Below are 19,818 nucleotides of genomic sequence, written 5' to 3' on the forward strand. Positions count from 1 at the left end.
GGGATAAATAGGGACATAATATAGCGCACCTGAGAGAGGGCCATGGCCTCATGGGGAAGGGCCAGGGAAGAGATAGGGGAGGCCAGGAGATGCTGGGGATAAATAGGGACATAATATAGTGCACCTGAGAGAGGGCCATGGCCTCATGGGGAAGGGCCAGGGAAGAGATAGGGGAGGCCAGGAGATGCTGGGGATAAATAGGGACATAATATAGCGCAACTGAGAGAGGGCCATGGCCTCATGGGGAAGGGCCAGGGAAGAGATAGGAGAGGCCAGGAGATGCTGTGGACAAATAGGGACATAATATAGTGCACCTGAGAGAGGGCCATGGCCTCATGGGAAGGGCCAGGGAAGAGACAGGAGAGGCCAGGAGATGCTGGGGATAAATAGGGACATAATATAGCGCACCTGAGAGAGGGCCATGGCCTCATGGGGAAGGGCCAGTGAAGAGATAGGGGAGGCCAGGAGATGCTGGGGATAAGTAGGAACATAAAATAGCGCACCTGAGAGAGGGCCATGGCCTCGTGGGGAAGGGCCAGTGAAGAGATAGGGGAGGCCAGGAGATGCTGGGGATAAGTAGGAACATAAAATAGTGCACCTGAGAGAGGGCCATGGCCTCATGGGGAAGGGCCAGGGAAGAGACAGGGGAGGTCTGGAGATGCTGGGGATAAGTAGGGACATAAAATAGTGCACCTGAGAGAGGGCCATGGCCTCATGGGGAAGGGCCAGGGAAGAGATGGGGGAGGCCAGGAGATGCTGGGGATAAATAGGGACATAATATAGTGCACCTGAGAGAGGGCCATGGCCTCATGGGGAAGGGCCAGGGAAGAGATGGGGGAGGCCAGGAGATGCTGGGGATAAATAGGGACATAATATAGTGCACCTGAGAGAGGGCCATGGCCTCATGGGGAAGGGCCAGGGAAGAGATGGGGGAGGCCAGGAGATGCTGGGGATGAATAGGGACATAATATAGTGCACCTGAGAGAGGGCCATGGCCTCATGGGGAAGGGCCAGGGAAGAGATAGGGGAGGCCAGGAGATGCTGGGGATGAATAGGGACATAATAGAGCGCACCTGAGAGAGGGCCATGGCCTCATGGGGAAGGGCCAGGGAAGAGATTGGAGAGGCCAGGAGATGCTGGGGATAAATAGGGACATAATAGAGCGCACCTGAGAGAGGGCCATGGCCTCATGGGGAAGGGCCATGGAAGAGATAGGAGAGGCCAGGAGATTTGGGGGATAAATAGGGACATAATATAGTGCACCTGAGAGAGGGCCATGGCCTCATGGGGAAGGGCCAGGGAAGAGATAGGAGAGGCCAGGAGATGCTGGGGATAAATAGGGACATAATATAGCGCACCTGAGAGAGGGCCATGGCCTCATGGGGAAGGGCCAGGGAACAGATAGGGGAGGCCAGCAGATGCTGGGGATAAATAGGGACATAATATAGCGCACCTGAGAGAGGTCCATGGCCTCATGGGGAAGGGCCAGGGAACAGATAGGGGAGGCCAGCAGATGCTGGGGATAAATAGGAACATAATATAGCGCACCTGAGAGAGGGCCATGGCCTCATGGGGAAGGGCCAGGGAAGAGATAGGGGAGGCCAGGAGATGCTGGGGATAAATAGGGACATAATATAGCGCACCTGAGAGAGGGCCATGGCCTCATGGGGATGGGCCAGGGAAGAGATAGGGGAGGTCAGGAGATGCTGGGGATAAATAGGGACATAATATAGCGCACCTGAGAGAGGGCCATGGCCTCATTGGAAAGGGCCGGGGAAGAGATAGGGGAGGCCAGGAGATGCTGGGGATAAATAGGGACATAATATAGTGCACCTGAGAGAGGGCCATGGCCTCATGGGGAAGGGCCAGGGAAGAGATAGGAGAGGCCAGGAGATGCAGGGGATAAATAGGGACATAATATAGTGCCATGGCCTCATGGGGAAGGGCCAGGGAAGAGATAGGGGAGGCCAAGAGATGCTGGGGATAAATAGGGACATAATATAGTGCACCTCAGAGAGGGCCATGGCCTCATGGGGAAGGGCCAGGGAAGAGATAGGAGAGGCCAGGAGATGCTGTGGACAAATAGGGACATAATATAGTGCATCTGAGAGAGGGCTATGGCCTCATGGGGAAGGGCCAGGGAAGAGATAGGGGAGGCCAGGAGACGCTGGGGATAAATAGGGACATAATATAGTGCACCTGAGAGAGGGCCATGGCCTCATGGGGAAGGGCCGGGGAAGAGATAGCGGAGGCCAGGAGATGCTGGGGATAAATAGGGACATAATATAGTGCACCTGAGAGAGGGCCATGGCCTCATGGGGAAGGGCCAGGAGATGCTGGGGATAAAAGAAGAGGAAGCTACAAGTGAGAATGATAATAACCAGGGAAACTGACAGCCCCAAACAGCGCCTCCTGCCCTGTGGTGCCCTGTGCCATGTCACTGGTCACACCACCCTAGTTACTGCCGTGGCACTGGTCACACTGCCCTAGTTACAGCCATGGCACTGGTCACACTACCCTAGTTACTGCCATGGCACTGGTCACAGCACCCTATTTACTGCCATGGCACTGGTCACAGCACCCTAGTTACTGCCATGGCACTGGTCACAACACCCTAGTTACTGCCTTGGCACTGGTCACAGCACCCTAGTTACTGCAATGGCACTGGTCACACTACCCTTGTTACTGCCATGGCACTGGTCACACCACCCTATTTACTGCCATGGCACTGGTCACACCACCCTATTTACTGCTGTGGCACTGGTCACACTACCCTAGTTACTTCCATGGCACTGGTCACAGCACCCTAGTTACTGCCATGGCACTGGTCACACCACCCTAGTTACTGCCATGGCACTGGTCACACTACCCTAGTTACTGCCATGGCACTGGTCACACCACCCTAGTTACTGCCATGGCACTGGTCACACCACCCTAGTTACTGCCATGGCACTGGTCACACCACCCTAGTTACTGCCATGGCACTGGTCACACCACCCTAGTTACAGCCATGGCACTGGTAACACTACCCTAGTTACTGCCATGGCACTGGTCAAACTACCCTAGTTACTGCCATGGCACTGGTCGCACTACCCTAGTTACAGCCATGGCACTGGTCGCACTACCCTAGTTACAGCCATGGCACTGGTCGCACTACCCTAGTTACAGCCATGGCACTGGTCGCACTACCCTAGTTACAGCCATGGCACTGGTCGCACTACCCTAGTTACTGCCATGGCACTGGTCACACTACCCTAGTTACTGCCATGGCACTGGTCACACCACCCTAGTTACTGCCATGGCACTGGTCACACTACCATAGTTACTGCCATGGCACTGGTCACACTACCCTAGTTACTGCCCTGTTGGAGGGTATGTACTATGTATAATGTATGTGTAGTTCCTGTGCTGTAGGGAGCTTCGGTAGAGACACTTGGGGACTTGTACATTTAGTTGCTCTGAATCAGTAAAACTGGGCAAAAAAACAGAATTTTGCTTTTTATTTTTACATAATTTTTTAATGATTCCTCTTCGAAAACCGCAGCACTGGGAGCTTATATTTATTTTACTTGTATGAACTGTAACTGCAAATATTAATGGACATTTTTATTTCTAAATTGCAGGATAAAACTCCTCATTTTAATCGCAATATGCGCAGCTGTCGGTGTTGCAGAGAAACAAGCAGAAGGTGAGAAGCTGTTCTGTGATTTGTGTGAGAGAGACAGTGACACTGAGAGCAGGAGAAATAGCGCTGACACTGGGGGAGATGTACTAATCCTTGGAGAAAGATAGAGGCTCTGAATCAGGGCCGGCCTTCTGTTTGTTTAGAGCGGCCAGGAATATGGTCGAGATGGTCAAGACCATCGCGACCATCGGGCTTGTGACGAGACCCTTGTGGTAGGTTCTCGTTGCCGCAAGCCCAAGAGTGCTTTCGGCTCTAACAGACCCAAAAGCACTCCCACTGACATCACTAGTGATGTCAGTGGGGCCGGCCCCAGACGGTAGGCGTTTTCCCATGGGAACGCTCCTTCTGGGCAGCCACGCCCCCAGCCCGCCCACCAAAGGGGGCGTGCTGTCACTCAACATTGACAGCACGCCCTCCTTGTGGGCGGGCCGGGGGCCCCCCTTTGGTACGAGACACGGAGCGACGGTTTGCCAGTCGCTATCAGGGTCTCGCGCATGCACACTGGGCCACCATCGACCCGCTTGGGTCTGAATCAGGCCCAGAGTTCTAATCAATAAGATCCTAACTATCATCACACAGGGCGGGATGCACTAAGCATCACATCTGCGTTGCCATACATTCCGACAATTATCGGGTACAAACTGGCGATAATATCGCTGGTATGTAACTAGAAATGTGTTTAAAATCGCAAAGGACAGCTCTCCTGGTAAGTGCGGTCCTTTGCGATAGAGGGTTTGTAAACCAGAAGTCCTCCTGACGTCCTAATGCACATGCACAGAAAGACGCGCAAGCTGCGTGGGTGCTGGGAGGGATCCGATTGGATCCCTATCGGGGAAGTGTGGTAAGAAGCCTATAGGCTTCTATTGGGTGACGCCATCTAGGTTTTAGAATATCCCGCCATGGTGTGTAAAGTGAGTCAGGAGCTGATTGGTTGGTAATTTATCTCCCTCCAAGGCTTAGTACATCTCCCCTGCAGCTTATGACATCTTCTACGTGCGGAGTTTTGTTGCTGATAGTGACTGTTCAGGCTGTGGGGGTTATGGGGGAGGAACAGACTTGTATTTGGGACTCTCGGGTGTTGAGAAGTTACCGGGTAGATAAAACCTTTTGCAGTGTCGTCCCTCTCGCAGAACATTCATTACCGTGTCTCAAAGCTTCCCAGCGTTGCAGCGCACGTTACTCTATGAACTCTCCAATAGAGCCACATTGTGTTTCACAAAGCGCCCATTTTCTGAACACCGCTGGCAGCGCCAAACACAAAGCCGAGTGATCGCTTGCCAGAAACATTGTGTGTGTACAGGTCCGCTCGCTTACATAATTGGAATAGTGGCGTCAATTTAAAGCGTTTATAGTTTGATGACTGCTTTAAATTAACGCCTCTGTGTTGGAGACCATTATACATATAAACGGAAAAAAAATAAAATCCAGCAGGATGTGATTATAGTCCTCGCAGCGCCTGGCGGTCTCATCGTTCTTATAACAAGAAATTATTTTCCTTTGCTTTTATTTGGTTATATAGGAACGACACATCCCGCAGTGATCAGCTCTATGTCTGACTAATGGTGCATACACACGTGGCCGCTCCAGGTAATGAGGTGATTTGTGTTATCGCAGAGCAGGGGCAGGGCCACGGCGATTACATCATAAGTCCCGCGAGTCATGGCACTGCACAGCGGGGGGTTGCCGGCAAGGGTGTGGTTAATCGTGAATCACATCACACACTTCCTTTGTGCTTATTATGACCTGGTGGATGTTAGTGTACCTCAGATTTGTGCGCAGTGTGTAGCTGGTATTCCCTTTTCTCACCAATCACAGTCAGGGAAGTCTCACCCGCGCTTCTGGCTAGCAGTGTGCCAGGAATAGCACCCAGTATCACTGCCGCAGTGCCGCCCAGACTGTCCTTGTGAGGCTCCAAGCATGCCATGCACTCTGCCAGATATGGGACCAAGGAGGGGATGTATGGGACTAAGAAAGGGATGTATGGGACCAAGGAGGCAGGGCCGTAGCTAGGGTAGTGCGGCCGGTGCCATCGCACAGGGCACCCCAGGTCAGGGGGCGCTGTTTGGACCTGTCAAATTTCTGTTTATTATCATTCTTGCTTATAACTTCCTCTTATTTCATCCCCAGCATCTCCTGGCCTCTCCTATCTCTTCCCTGGCCCTTCCCCATGAGGCCATGGCCCTCTCTCAGGTGCACTATATTATGTCCCTATTTATCCCCAGCATCTCCTGGCCTCTCCCATCTCTTCCCTGGCCCTTCCCCATGAGGCCATGGCCCTCTCTCAGGTGCACTATACTATGTCCCTATTTATCCCCAGCATCTCCTGGCCTCCCCTATCTCTTCCCTGGCCCTTCCCCATGAGGCCATGACCCTCTCTCAGGTGCACTATATTATGTCTCTATTTATCCCCAGCATCTCCTGGCCTCTCCTATCTCTTCCCTGGCCCTTCCCCATGAAGCCATGACCCTCTCTCAGGTGCGCTATATTATGTCCCTATTTATCCCCAGCATCTCCTGGCCTCCCCTATCTCTTCCCTGGCCCTTCCCCATGAAGCCATGGCCCTCTCTCAGGTGCACTATATTATGTCCCTATTTATCCCCAGCATCTCCTGGCCTCTCCTATCTCTTCCCTGGCCCTTCCCCATGAGGCCATGGCCCTCTCTCAGGTGCACTATATTATGTCCCTATTTATCCCCAGCATCTCCTGGCCTCTCCTATCTCTTCCCTGGCCCTTCCCCATGAGGCCATGGCCCTCTCTCAGGTGCACTATACTATGTCCCTATTTATCCCCAGCATCTCCTGGCCTCCCCTATCTCTTCCCTGGCCCTTCCCCATGAGGCCATGGCCCTCTCTCAGGTGCACTATACTATGTCCCTATTTAACCCCAGCATCTCCTGGCCTCCCCTATCTCTTCCCTGGCCCTTCCCCATGAAGCCATGACCCTCTCTCAGGTGCGCTATATTATGTCCCTATTTATCCCCAGCATCTCCTGGCCTCCCCTATCTCTTCCCTGGCCCTTCCCCATGAAGCCATGACCCTCTCTCAGGTGCACTATATTATGTCCCTATTTATCCCCAGCATCTCCTGGCCTCCCCTATCTCTTCCCTGGCCCTTCCCCATGAGGCCATAGCCCTCTCTCAGATGCACTATATTATGTCCCTATTTATCCCCAGCATCTCCTGGCCTCTCCTATCTCTTCCCTGGCCCTTCCCCATGAGGCCATGGCCCTCTCTCAGGTGCACTATACTATGTCCCTATTTATCCCCAGCATCTCCAGGCCTCCCCTATCTCTTCCCTGGCCCTTCCCCATGAGGCCATGGCCCTTTTTTGGGTGCATTATGTCCCTTTGAAAAATGAGGGGGTGCTAATGCTCTTTCTGGCACACGGCACAAAAAAGTCTAGTTACGGCTCTGCAAGGAGGGGATGTATGGAACCAAGGAGAGGATGTATAGGACTAAAAAGTAGATGTATGGGACCATGGAAGGGATGTATGGGACCCAGGAGAGGATATATGGGACTGAGGAGGGGATGTATGGGACCATGGAGGGGATGTATGGGACTAAGAAGGAGATGTATGGGACTAAGGAGGGGATGTATTGGATTTAGGAGGAGATGTATCAGTGGAGGTGTTCCCCATATCAACCAATCAGTCCGATTCTTCCTATGACGTTAAAGAATGTACATGATAAATGATAGGAAGAAGCCGATTGGCATACTATGGGTGACACCCTCTCTTGTCCTCTTTAGAAGCACATTGCACATGAAGAATGTAATATACCTGTGTACACTACCTGTGGCCATTATACAGCGTTATACCTTTAGGGATCTGTTTAGGTCACACAGGGTAAGAAACAAACTTTCTCTTTCATTTTGTAATAAATATCTTTTCATAATATATTCACCAACTTCCATAATTAGGAAAAAAATCATTAACGTTAAAACATCTTATTTACAAACGATTGTTTCCTGTAGACGCAGTTTGTGGATTGGCCCCTTCACAGCGCACGCTCCCCTGTCCTACACCTGTGATTATAGCCATGTACGTCTTCCTAATGAAATATCTCCTCAGCGCTGTGCACCTGAGATCTCCATGATATTTTGTGTAATGATGTAGAACTGGTTTTGTAATGAATGGTGAGAGGGGTAAATGGGGGGTGGGGGGTGGGAGATGGGGGTATGCCTGTGGTGGCTCTAATTTCCCTGCCCAGAGTTACGCTGTGTGTAGACAGCTCTCTGATAGATGAGAGAACACGCTGTCTCTTCTCTGTCATAGCTACACAGGGTTTAAACTATTTTTCTCCCTGGAGGTGAGGACCGAGGGGACAGGCTGAGATCTATGGTGCTTTATTTTAACCCTCTTGCGCACATTGGACTACATTTGACCTGATGTAATAGGAACAAGAAGAGAGTTATTTAGAGACATGCTATAGCATTATCAGCACATGCCTGTTACATGTAGACACGCTATAGCATTATCAGCACATACCTGTTACATGGAGACACGCTATAGCATTATCAGCACATGCCTGTTACATGGAGACACGCTATATTATTATCAGCACATGCCTGTTACATGGAGACACGCTATATTATCAGCACATGCCTGTTACATAGAGACATGCTATATTATTATCAGCACATGCCTGTTACATGGAGACACGCTATAGCATTATCAGCACATGCCTGTTACATGGAGACACGCTATATTATCAGCACATGCTTGTTACATGGAGTCACGCTATAGCATTATCAGCACATGCCTGTTACATGGAGACACATTATATTATTATCAGCACATGCCTGTTATATGGAAACACGCTATAGCATTATCAGCACATGCCTGTTACATGGAGACACGTTATATTATTATCAGCAAATGCCTGTTACATGGAGACACGCTATAGCATTATCAGCACATGCATGTTACATGGAGACAGGCTATAGCATTATCAGCACATGCCTGTTTCATGGAGACACACTATTATCAGCACATGCATGTTACATGGAGACACCCTATATTATTATCAGCACATGCCTGTTACGTTAAGACACGCTATATCGTTATCAGTGCATGCCTGTTACATGGAGACACATTATATTATTATCAGCACATGCCTGTTACATGGAGACACGCTATATTATTATCAGCACATGCTTGTTACATGGAGACACGCTATATTATTATCAGCACATACCTGTTACGTGGAGACACGCTATATTATTATCAGCACATGCCTGTTACATGGAGACAAGCTATATTATTTTCAGCACATGCCTGTTACATGGAGACACGCTATATTATTATCAGCTCATGCCTGTTACATGGAGACACCCAATATTATTATCAGCACATGCCTGTTACATGGAGACATGCTATATTATCATCAGCACATGCCTGTTACATGGAGACACGCTATATTATTATCAGCACATGCATGTTACATGGAGACACACTATAGCATTATCAGCACATGCCTGTTACATGGAGAAACTATATTATTATCAGCACATGCCTGTTACATGGAGACACGCGATAGCATTATCAGCACATGCCTGTTACATGGAGACACACTATATTATTATCAGCACATGCCTGTTACATGAAGACACACTATATTATTATCAGCACATGCCTGTTACATGGAGACACACTATATTATGAACACATGCATGTTACATGGAGACACGCTATATTATTATCAGCACATGCATGATACATGGAGACACTATAGCATTATCAGCACATACCTGTTACATGGAGACACGCTATAGCATTATCAGCACGTGCCGGTTACATGGAGACACGCTATAGCATTATCAGCACATGCCTGTTACATGGAGACACGCTATATTATTATCATCACATGCCTGTTACATGGAGACACGCTATATTATTATCAGCACATGCCTGTTACATGGATACACGCTATATTATTATCAGCACATGCATGTTACATGGAGACACGCTATAGCATTATTAGCACATGCCTGTTAGATGGAGACACGCTATAGCATTATCAGCACATTCCTGTTACATGGAGACACGCTATATTATTATCAGCACATGCATGTTACATGGAGACACGCTATAGCATTATCAGCACATGCCTGTTACATGGAGACACGCTATAGCATTATCAGCACATGCCTGTTACATGGAGACACGCTATAGCATTATCAGCACATGCCTGTTACATGGAGACACGCTATATTATTATCAGCACATGCCTGTTACATGGAGACACGCTATATTATTATCAGCACATGCATGTTACATGGAGACATGCTATAGCATTATCAGCACATGCCTGTTACATGGAGACACGCTATAGCATTATCAGCACATACCTGTTACATGGAGACACGCTATATTATTATCAGCACATACCTGTTACATGGAGACACGCTATATTATTATCAGCATATGCCTGTTACATGGAGACACGCTATATTATTATCAGCACATACATGTTACATGGAGACACACTATATTATTATCAGCACCTGCCTGTTACATGGAGACGCGCTATATTATCAGCACATGCCTGTTAGATGGAGACACGCTATATTATTTTCGGCACATGCCTGTTACATGGAGACATCCTATTTTATTATCGGCATATGCATGTTACATGGAGAGACGCTATATTATTATTAGCACATGCCTGTTACATGGAGACACGCTATAGCAATATCAGCACATGCCTGTTACATGGAGACACTATATTATTATCAACACATTCCTGTTATATGGAGACACTTTATTATTATCAGCACATGCCTGTTACATGGAGACACGCTATAGCAATATCAGCACATGCCTGTTACATGGAGACACGCTATAGCAATATCAGCACATGCATGTTACATGGAGACATGCTATATTATTATCAGCACATGCCTGTTACATGGAGACACGCTATAGCAATATCAGCACATGCCTATTACATGGAGACACGCTATATTATTATCAGCACATGCATGTTACATGGAGACACACTATATTATTATCAGCGCATGCCTATATATGTGGTCTTTTACGGGCAGTCCGTGCGGCCTTGGTTATTGAGGATGACGATCCCCCGTGGCCATATCCAAATACACCTAGGATATTAAGGGTGATGCCACTGTATTTCCTCTATCTGGTCAGTTAGTGGATCATTTAGAGGAGGTGTGGAAAAATCCGGGTAAGCGGTACCAGCCTCAAAAACGCTTGGCCTTTGCATACTCCTTTGCAGATAATTATTTTTCTAAGTGGGAGACTCCACCACAAGTGGATTTGCATGTCACACGTCTAGTTAGGAGTGCTACATTACCCATGCCCTCCATGTCCTCCTTAAAGTATGCTACGGATCGCAAGGTGGAAATATGCCTGAAATCCATTTATTCCCTTGCTGGAGGGGCGTCCAGACCGGCTATGGCTGTGTGCTGGGTGGCCAGAGCCATGGAGCGCTGGGCTGATAGCTTGGAGGCGTCTCTGGACACTGACTCGTCACCTGAGCAGGTGGAATTAGTGGGTAATCTCAGAGACTCAGCCACGTACATTAATGAGGCAGCTTTGGATATAGGTCTCCTCACTTCCAGAATCTCCTCGGCCGCACCCTATCGTTGTTCTTTTGGAAAGCGGATGCGGATTCCAAAATGGGTTTGGAATGCTTGCCTTTTAACGGACAGGTCCTGTTTGGCCCTGATCTGATTCAATTGTGGCCACTCTGGCAGCAGCTAAGTCTGCATATCTGCCATAGGCTACAGTCCCATCAGGATCGGGTTCTTCATCCTTTCGGCCCTATAGGGCCCAGGGTAAGTCCAAGGTACAGTCCTTTCTGAGACAGTCAGAGGCCAAGAAATCTGCCAAGCCAAAGATGCAGGCTTGGAATACAAAACGTCCTACTCCCAAATCGAACGGTAAGCCTTCAGCCTGACAGGACGGGCATCTCTTTGGGGGACCCCAAAGTGGGAGGGCAGCTTCTTCAGTTCTCCCAGTGGGTCTTACCGGCCCGTCCTCAACCTCAAATCCCTCAACAAATCTTTGAGGGTTCCTCGGTTCCGGATGGAGACCCTGCGTTCCATCATTTTAGTGATGGTGTCGCTAGATATATAGGATGCTTACCTGCATATCACCATCTTACCTGCATATCCCCATCTCAGCACACCAACATTTCCTCAGGTCTGCAGTGGTCAACCAACACCTCCAGTTTCAGGCACTGCCCTTTGGTCTGGCCACAGCGCCTTGAATGTTTACCAAAGTCATGGCAATTATGGGAGCCCACCTGCGGCTGCAGGGGGTCCGCTTGTTGCCATATCTGGACGACCTCCTGTTGATGGGTCTCCAGAGATACTTCAGTGCCATCTGCAACTGACAGTCTCTGTGTTGCAGACTCACGGCTGGCTGATAAACTGGAAGAAGTCATCCCTGGTGCCATCACAGAGGATGCTCCATCTCGGAGCCCAACATCAGGGGATCTTTGTGACGGAGGAAAAGATGTCTGCATTACAGACAAAGGTACGCAGTTGCCTGCGGTGTCGCCGGGTGTCTATTCACTCGGCGATGAGGTTACTGGGATCCATGGTATCGATGTTCGACATGGTGGAGTACGCCCAGTTTCACTCCAGACCTCTGCAGAAGTTGATCCTCTCCAGATCTTCGGAGTCTCTCTGTAGACACTCCAATGCTGTTGCCTCTATGTCTGGACCTGTTGTCTCAAGGTCCTTGCCATTACCCGGACCTGGGTCTTCTGTCTTTGACGGCATGGCTGTTGAGACTGCCCTCTTAAGGTCCAGGGGTTTTTCCAGCTCTGTAGTTAACACCATGCTCAGAACTCGGAAGCCGGCTTCTGCAAGAATTTACCACCGAGTGTGACATACTTTCTTCGAATGGTGTCGCCTATGATCCTCAGGTCTTTAGGATATCCAGGGTTTTGGCTTACCTACAGGAGGGCTTAGATCACGGTCTTTGCCTTGCTTCCCTGAAGGTGCAGGTTTCTGCCCTCTCAGTGTGGTTTCAGCGTAGGATTGCACTTGCCCTGGTTTCCTACCTAAGGTGGTATCTAGTTTCCACATTAATGAGGAAATCATAGTACCGGCCTTTAATTCCCCCGACCTCTCTGCTGCTGAGGCCTCCTTGGATGTGGTACGGGCTCTGGGGATTTATGTTGACCGTACGAGTCCATTTCGGAAATCGGACTCCCTGTTTGTCCTCTATGGTTTCCATAAGAAAGGTTGGCCTGCCACGAAGCAAACTTTGGCAGGATGGATTGGCATGCCGATTTCTGAGGCTTACAGTCATGAAGGCCTTCCTGTACCATCCTCTCTTAAAGCTCACTCTACTCGGTCTGTGGGTACTTCGTGGGCAGCTCGCCGTGATGCCTCTGCTGTTCTCCTTTGCAAGGCGGCCACGTGGTCTTCTATCCATACCTTTGTGAGGTATTATGCATTTGATACCTTCGTCTCTCAGGATGCTTCCTTCGGGCAGTGGATTCTCCTTTCAGCACAGGAGCGTCCTCACCCTTAAAGGATACTGCTTTCGGACATCCCCAAGGTATCCTGTGGATTATGGACCTTGAAGTAGAAAATATGAGATATGGTAAGAACTTACCCTTGTTATCTCTATTTCTACGAAGTCCATAGGGTTCCACAGGACTCCCGCCCTGTCGCACCTGTACTGCAGATGGGCTTTGCTCTGGTCACCGGTTTTTCCGTCTCCTTCTGGTGAGAATGTGATTCTTGTGTGTGTCCAGACTTTCTTCTCTCTCTTTCTTCTCCTCCTCCGGCCTATGGCTTGTTACGTAACTGATTTGCCTTGGCTCGGGGACGGGGTATAGGAGAGGGACCCCGGTGCATCCTGGGAGGCTGAAAAGTTTAACTCTGTGGTGCCCGATGTCTGACGTCATTGCCTATACCCCAAGGTATCCTGTGGAACCCTATGGACTTCGTAGAAATAGAGATAACAAGGTTCTTACCATATCTCACATTATTATCAGCTCATTCCTGTTACATGGAGACACGCTATATTATCAGTACATGCTTATTACATGGAGACACACTATATTATTATCAGCGCATTCCTGTTACATGGAGACACACTATAGCATTATAAGCACATGCCTGTTGTTACATGGAGACATGCTATTGCATTATAAGCACATGCCTGTTGTTACATGGAGACACGCTATAGCATTATAAGCACATGCCTGTTACGTGGAGACACGCTATAGCATTATAAGCACATGCCTGTTGTTACATGGAGATACGCTATAGCATTATAAGCACATGCCTGTTGTTACATGGAGGCACACTATACATTATAAGCACATGCCTGTTGTTACAGGGAGACACGCTATAGCATTATAAGCACATGCCTGTTGTTACATGGAGACACGCTATAGCATTATAAGCACATACCTGTTATATGGAGACACGCTATAGCATTATAAACACATGCCTGATGTTACATGGAGACACGCTATAGCATTATAAGCATATACCTGTTGTTACATGGAGACACGCTATAGCATTATAACCACATACCTGTTGTTATATGGAGACACGCTATAGCATTATAAACACATGCCTGTTGTTACATGGAGACACGCTATAGCATTATAAGCACATGCCTGTTGTTACATGGAGACACTCTATAGCATAAGCACATGCCTGTTGTTACATGGAGACACGCTATAGCATTATAAGCACATGCCTGTTGTTACATGGAGACACGCTATAGCATTATAAACACATGCCTGTTGTTACATGGAGACACGCTATAGCATTATAAGCACATACCTGTTGTTACATGGAGACACGCTATAGCATTATAAGCACATACCTGTTGTTATATGGAGACACGCTATAGCATTATAAACACATGCCTGTTGTTACATGGAGACACGCTATAGCATTATGAGCACATGCCTGTTGTTACATGGAGACACGCTATAGCATAAGCACATGCCTGTTGTTACATGGAGACACGCTATAGCATTATAAGCACATGCCTGTTGTTACATGGAGACACGCTATAGCATTATAGCACATGCCTGTTGTTACATGGAGACACGCTATAGCATTATAGCACATGCCTGTTCTTACATGGAGACACGCTATAGCATTATAGCACATGCCTGTTGTTACATGGAGACACGCTATAGCATTATAAGCACATGCCTGTTACATGGAGACACGCTATAGCATTATAAGCACATGCCTGTTGTTACATGGAGACACGCTATAGCATTATAAGCACATGCCTGTTACATGGAGACACGCTATAGCATTATAAGCACATGCCTGTTGTTACATGGAGACACGCTATAGCATTATAAGCACATGCCTGTTGTTACATGGAGACACACTATAGCATTATAAGCACATGCCTGTTGTTACATGGAGACACGCTATAGCATTATAAGCACATGCCTGTTGTTACATGGAGACACGCTATAGCATTATAAGCACATGCCTGTTGTTACATGGAGACACGCTATAGCATTATAAGCACATGCCTGTTGTTACATGGAGACACGCTGTAGCATTATAAGCACATGCCTGTTGTTACATGGAGACACGCTGTAGCATTATAAGCACATGCCTCTTGTTACATGTAGACACGCTATAGCATTATAAGCACATGCCTGTTGTTACATGGAGACACGCTATAGCATTATAAGCACATGCCTGTTGTTACATGGAGACACGCTGTAGCATTATAAGCACATGCCTGTTGTTACATGGAGACACGCTGTAGCATTATAAGCACATGCCTGTTGTTACATGGAGACACGCTGTAGCATTATAAGCACATGCCTGTTGTTACATGGAGACACGTTGTAGCATTATAAGCACATGCCTGTTGTTACATGGAGACACGCTGTAGCATTATAAGCACATGCCTGTTGTTACATGGAGACACGCTATAGCATTATAAGCACATGCCTGTTGTTACATGCCTGTTGTTACATGGAGACACGCTATAGCATTATAAGCACATGCCTGTTGTTGCATGAAGACACGCTATTGCATTATAAACACATGCCTGTTGTTACATGGAGACACGCTATAGCATTATAAGCACGTGCCTGTTGTTACATGGAGACACGCTATAGCATTATAAGCACATGCCTGTTGTTACATGGAGACACGCTATAACATTATAAGCACATGCCTGTTGTTACATGGAGACACTGATGTTTGTCATGTTATTTAGTCTATTACACAAGGAGTAACTCTTGTGTCCCGATTTGTACAGCTTTGGACACACGGTAGCAGTGATGTAAGGGGGTGTTACTGGATGGTGACAGTGGGGTAACAGGGGGGTGACTATAAAGACGCACAGAGATCTTGCGTCTTATGGGAGTGTCGGAATCGCGACGCTGTAGTGTTGCTGAAAGCAGCCGCTCACATAGGAGGGCGCACTCCGAAGGAGAAACTGCGTCTGCCATAGGGATGGAGCAAGTTTCCATGGTGCGACTGATGGTGAAAGAAGCAACGAGCCGTATATCGGTGAGTAGGGACAGAGACCGCGGACGTCGCAGACCAGGCACATTGGGACGCAGGGAACTGCGCCAGGGAAGGGCTTTGTAGCTGCATCTAACCCGCCATTCTCACTATTTCCTATCAGTCCCAGGGGCTGAATGATCCATTGGGGGTCAGTGTACATCATGTAACCATTAGACAGAGGTAAAAGACTGTCCCTGAGGTGACGTTGGGGTCTATAATTAGGAACTACAGTGCTACATTTGTTGCTAAACGCATTTCCTCTGTTAGTGTGTAAATAATGCTAATTGCCAGTGAGATTAAAGGGGGTGACGTGCAACTACAGATGGCAGCATCTCTGGGACTAATTGCTAGCTATGTACTTAGTTTGGGATAAACCCACGAACTCAAAATGTATATTGATAATAAAAGTCTACACTGAACTACAAAGATGCCATTACCAATATAAAACCATGGGGGGAGGGGAGGGGGGGTTTCATGTTCAGGACACTCACAGTTCTAGAGAAACCCAACCCCCCGGGTGCCTTAGCGCTGTCTGGTTGGCTGGCAGTCCATGGTCTCCTCACCTGTCCAGTTGATACACAAGTGTCAGCAGCGATGAAATGACCAATTCACCGGCCAGCAGTGGCTGAGTCCTGGACATGGGACCCTAAGGGTCTCCAAGATGAGAGGACCCCACCTTGCTGGGTTATTTATTTTGCTTTTCCCTGATTAACAAATTTAGAATTGATCAAAAATTAAACTGATGGACTTGTGTCATTTCTCATATATCAACCAGTGATGTCCTTGTTATCAGATGTTACTAAGTGTACATGGTGCTCCAACCAATCATCTAACTGTCATGTGTTTGAAAAATGACAGTTAGGAGCTGATTGGTTGGAGCCCCACTTAAGATTAGTAACAAGTGATAACAAGGACATCACTGGTTAATAATCTTCGCTAACGTTGTAACACCGAGCAGCATGTTTACAATACAAGTATCAGGGACCATCTACTGTTGTCTATTGTCTGATTTCTTTCCTGCTGGGAAATTCATAGCACATAAGATAAACTGTTTATTTTCCTCCATAGGCATACACACTCTTCATCAGTCAGATCGCGCAGAGAGACCGCCATTGTTATCGCCGCTTGTGACTATCAGTCCGGGGACCTTTGCTATAGGAGGTCGTGGTCTGCAGCTGGCGGAGTCTGGACTCCTTCTGACCAGAGACACAGTCATCGAATATCCAGTAGAAAATAATTTTCTGACAAATCTGGGACGTCCGTTTCTCCTGGTAATCAGTCTGCGCTCAGACAAATCAAACAATGCTTTCCTTTTCAGTATTAGGAACAAGAGTAGGCTCTATTTCGGAGTCCAGTTGCTGCCGAGGAAGGTCGTTGTGCACACAGGGGGGAAGGAGTCTGTGTCCTTCGACTATGCGGTGCAGGACGGACAGTGGCACAGCTTTGCGGTTGGCGTTGAGCGCAAGTCCATTTCCTTGTTTGCGGAATGTGGACATAAATACTTTAACAAGGAGGCTGTATTTGGATCACAGACACTGGCTCCTGGCAGCGTGCTGACCTTAGGGAGAACGACTCTCCATTCTGTTCAGTTTGAGGGAGCGATATGTCAGCTGGAGATTATCCCGTCAGCAGAAGCATCAGCAAATTATTGTCACTATGTCAGGAAGCAATGCCGACACACCGACACTTACCGATCTCAGCCGACAGACCAAACCACAGGGCAAACTTCACCCTCTGCACACGTGCAGACTAATAAACATACAGAGTACGAAGCACAATCACAGACTAAATTGGTGCCTGCCATGCAACCAGATCTGCTGACAAATACAACCTCATCTGCACATTCGGCACGAAACGCCCTTTTTAGAAATCTTTCTTTGGCTCAAGGTGAAACGACACAAAACGTAGAGGCTGCCCAGTTACATACTAACAACATGCCTGAAAGTAGTATTAAAAATAAACCCAAAAGACATCCGACAGAGAACATCGTAGAACGCGGTCCTTTATCAGCTAAAGACGTAACACCCTCTGTAGCGACTTCTGAAAAGACCATGTTAAAAAGCAACAATGAGAAAGTAATGGAAGAACGGGGTGAAATCCAAAGGATCCTTAACAGGACGCTGTATTGGGGGGGTAGTGAGGTCCACAACCAACTGGATCCCTGGGACGACCCTGCTCTAGATGAAGGGGACAATTACAGGACCGATAACAGCTACGAAATTGACATGGAAAATTACGATTACGACTATGAAGAGATGAACATGTCCTATGACGTCGACCACTTGGTTGAAAGCAAAGGAGACAGCGGACCCCCAGTAAGTTTGCATTTTTTTGTTATTACGATGACACTAATGAAAACAAGACAATTGGTTACTGTGTGGCCTAGTTACAGTCTTTGTCCCAGTGCCGCAGTTTCTTGGCCCAGCAAAGAGTAATGTTTGTGTAATACTCTATCAGATGTCTTCAGTCTTCTCGCAGATGGTGCCAAGTATCTCCAGCCGTAGTGCACTACTCATTCTCAGTTTATGGCGCTCCGATGAGTGATAGAGCCGAGTGCCAGCTCAGCGCACCGAGAACAGCGCCCAAAAAGCTTCATTATTTATAGTGTCATAGCAATTGCCAAAGGGACTTTTTATAGGATTCCATTATCTTCTCCCTCTCTCTCCCCCTTTATAGTATTTTTATTATTTTATGGCCCTGTTTACAGGCTGCCTGATCAAACCATTTGGCCTAAATGTCAGGTTCCCTTCTGCTCTCAGACAGGTCCCTAGAGGAGTCCCCTCAGGCAGCCCAATAGGTCGTCTCTCATGTTTCTCTTAAACAAAAGATAAGTTACATAAAACTGCATTTTATTACTCTTTAGTGAAATGCGCTTTTCCTACATTTAATGGTTAATGAAGTAAACGCCACTGGGGATCCGGGTCTATAGATCGACAGTAAAAAGACCGGCAATATTTACAGATAATTGCGCGAATCAATACCTTGGATAATCAGATCAATAGAAAAAATAGAAGCCTGGTTTACATATAGAGAAGTGTTTAATTATAAGAACAATATAAAACACATATGGGATGACAACAATTATTAAATCACATTGATTCAAGCTTAACCAATAAAGTGCACTATCCCATTAAAAGGTCTCCATGCTGTGAGAGATTAGTCTCTGCATAAATAGGGCGCGTGCTCCTTACGTATCCGAACATTTCGGGCCTCATTCAGAGGCGGTTACAAGAAGCGATCGCTCTCTCTGAATGAAGGCGGCGGCTTCTTTTTTTTTTTGTGCGGCCTCCTGGTTGCAGACCCAACCTTAGACCCAACCCTAAGGGGTCTGGGCACTCGCAAGCCCTAGGGAGCACTCTGCTCTGATCACTGATGTCAGTGCGGCCGCCCACAAAATGGTAGGCGTTCCTTAAGGTACGCCTCCGTTTGGAAACCACCCCCCCGGCCCATCTACAAAACGGGGCGAGCTATCGATCAACATTGACGGCCGCCCCTTTTGTAGCGAGCTCCGGAGAGAGAAACTCTCTCGGGCTTGCGCACGCGCAGGGCTACACATCAACCCGGTTGCGAGCACATCGGTGCTTGCGACCGGGTCTAAATGACCCCCCTTAAATTGTAGCAGCTGAATGATGTTCAGTT

At 47.9% G+C, this 19,818-nt stretch overlaps 1 protein-coding gene across 1 annotated transcript in view; it reads left to right on the forward strand.

Annotated features, from left to right (window-relative positions):
* LOC148454119 (uncharacterized) overlaps positions 1-19,818 on the forward strand; it is a gene marked incomplete at its 3' end in the record, with an annotated part of 333,977 nt that overhangs the window by 56,542 nt on the left and 257,617 nt on the right. Inside the window, exons 2-3 of the mRNA XM_088461234.1 lie at positions 3,624-3,688; positions 17,248-18,494. Coding sequence (XP_088317360.1) covers positions 3,624-3,688; positions 17,248-18,494 — 1,312 coding nt within the window. The remainder of the gene's footprint in view (positions 1-3,623; positions 3,689-17,247; positions 18,495-19,818) is intronic.

Source organism: Taudactylus pleione, unplaced genomic scaffold (assembly GCF_031769625.1).
Source record: "Taudactylus pleione unplaced genomic scaffold, aTauple2 ptg001030l, whole genome shotgun sequence".
Lineage (NCBI taxonomy): Eukaryota > Metazoa > Chordata > Amphibia > Anura > Myobatrachidae > Taudactylus > Taudactylus pleione.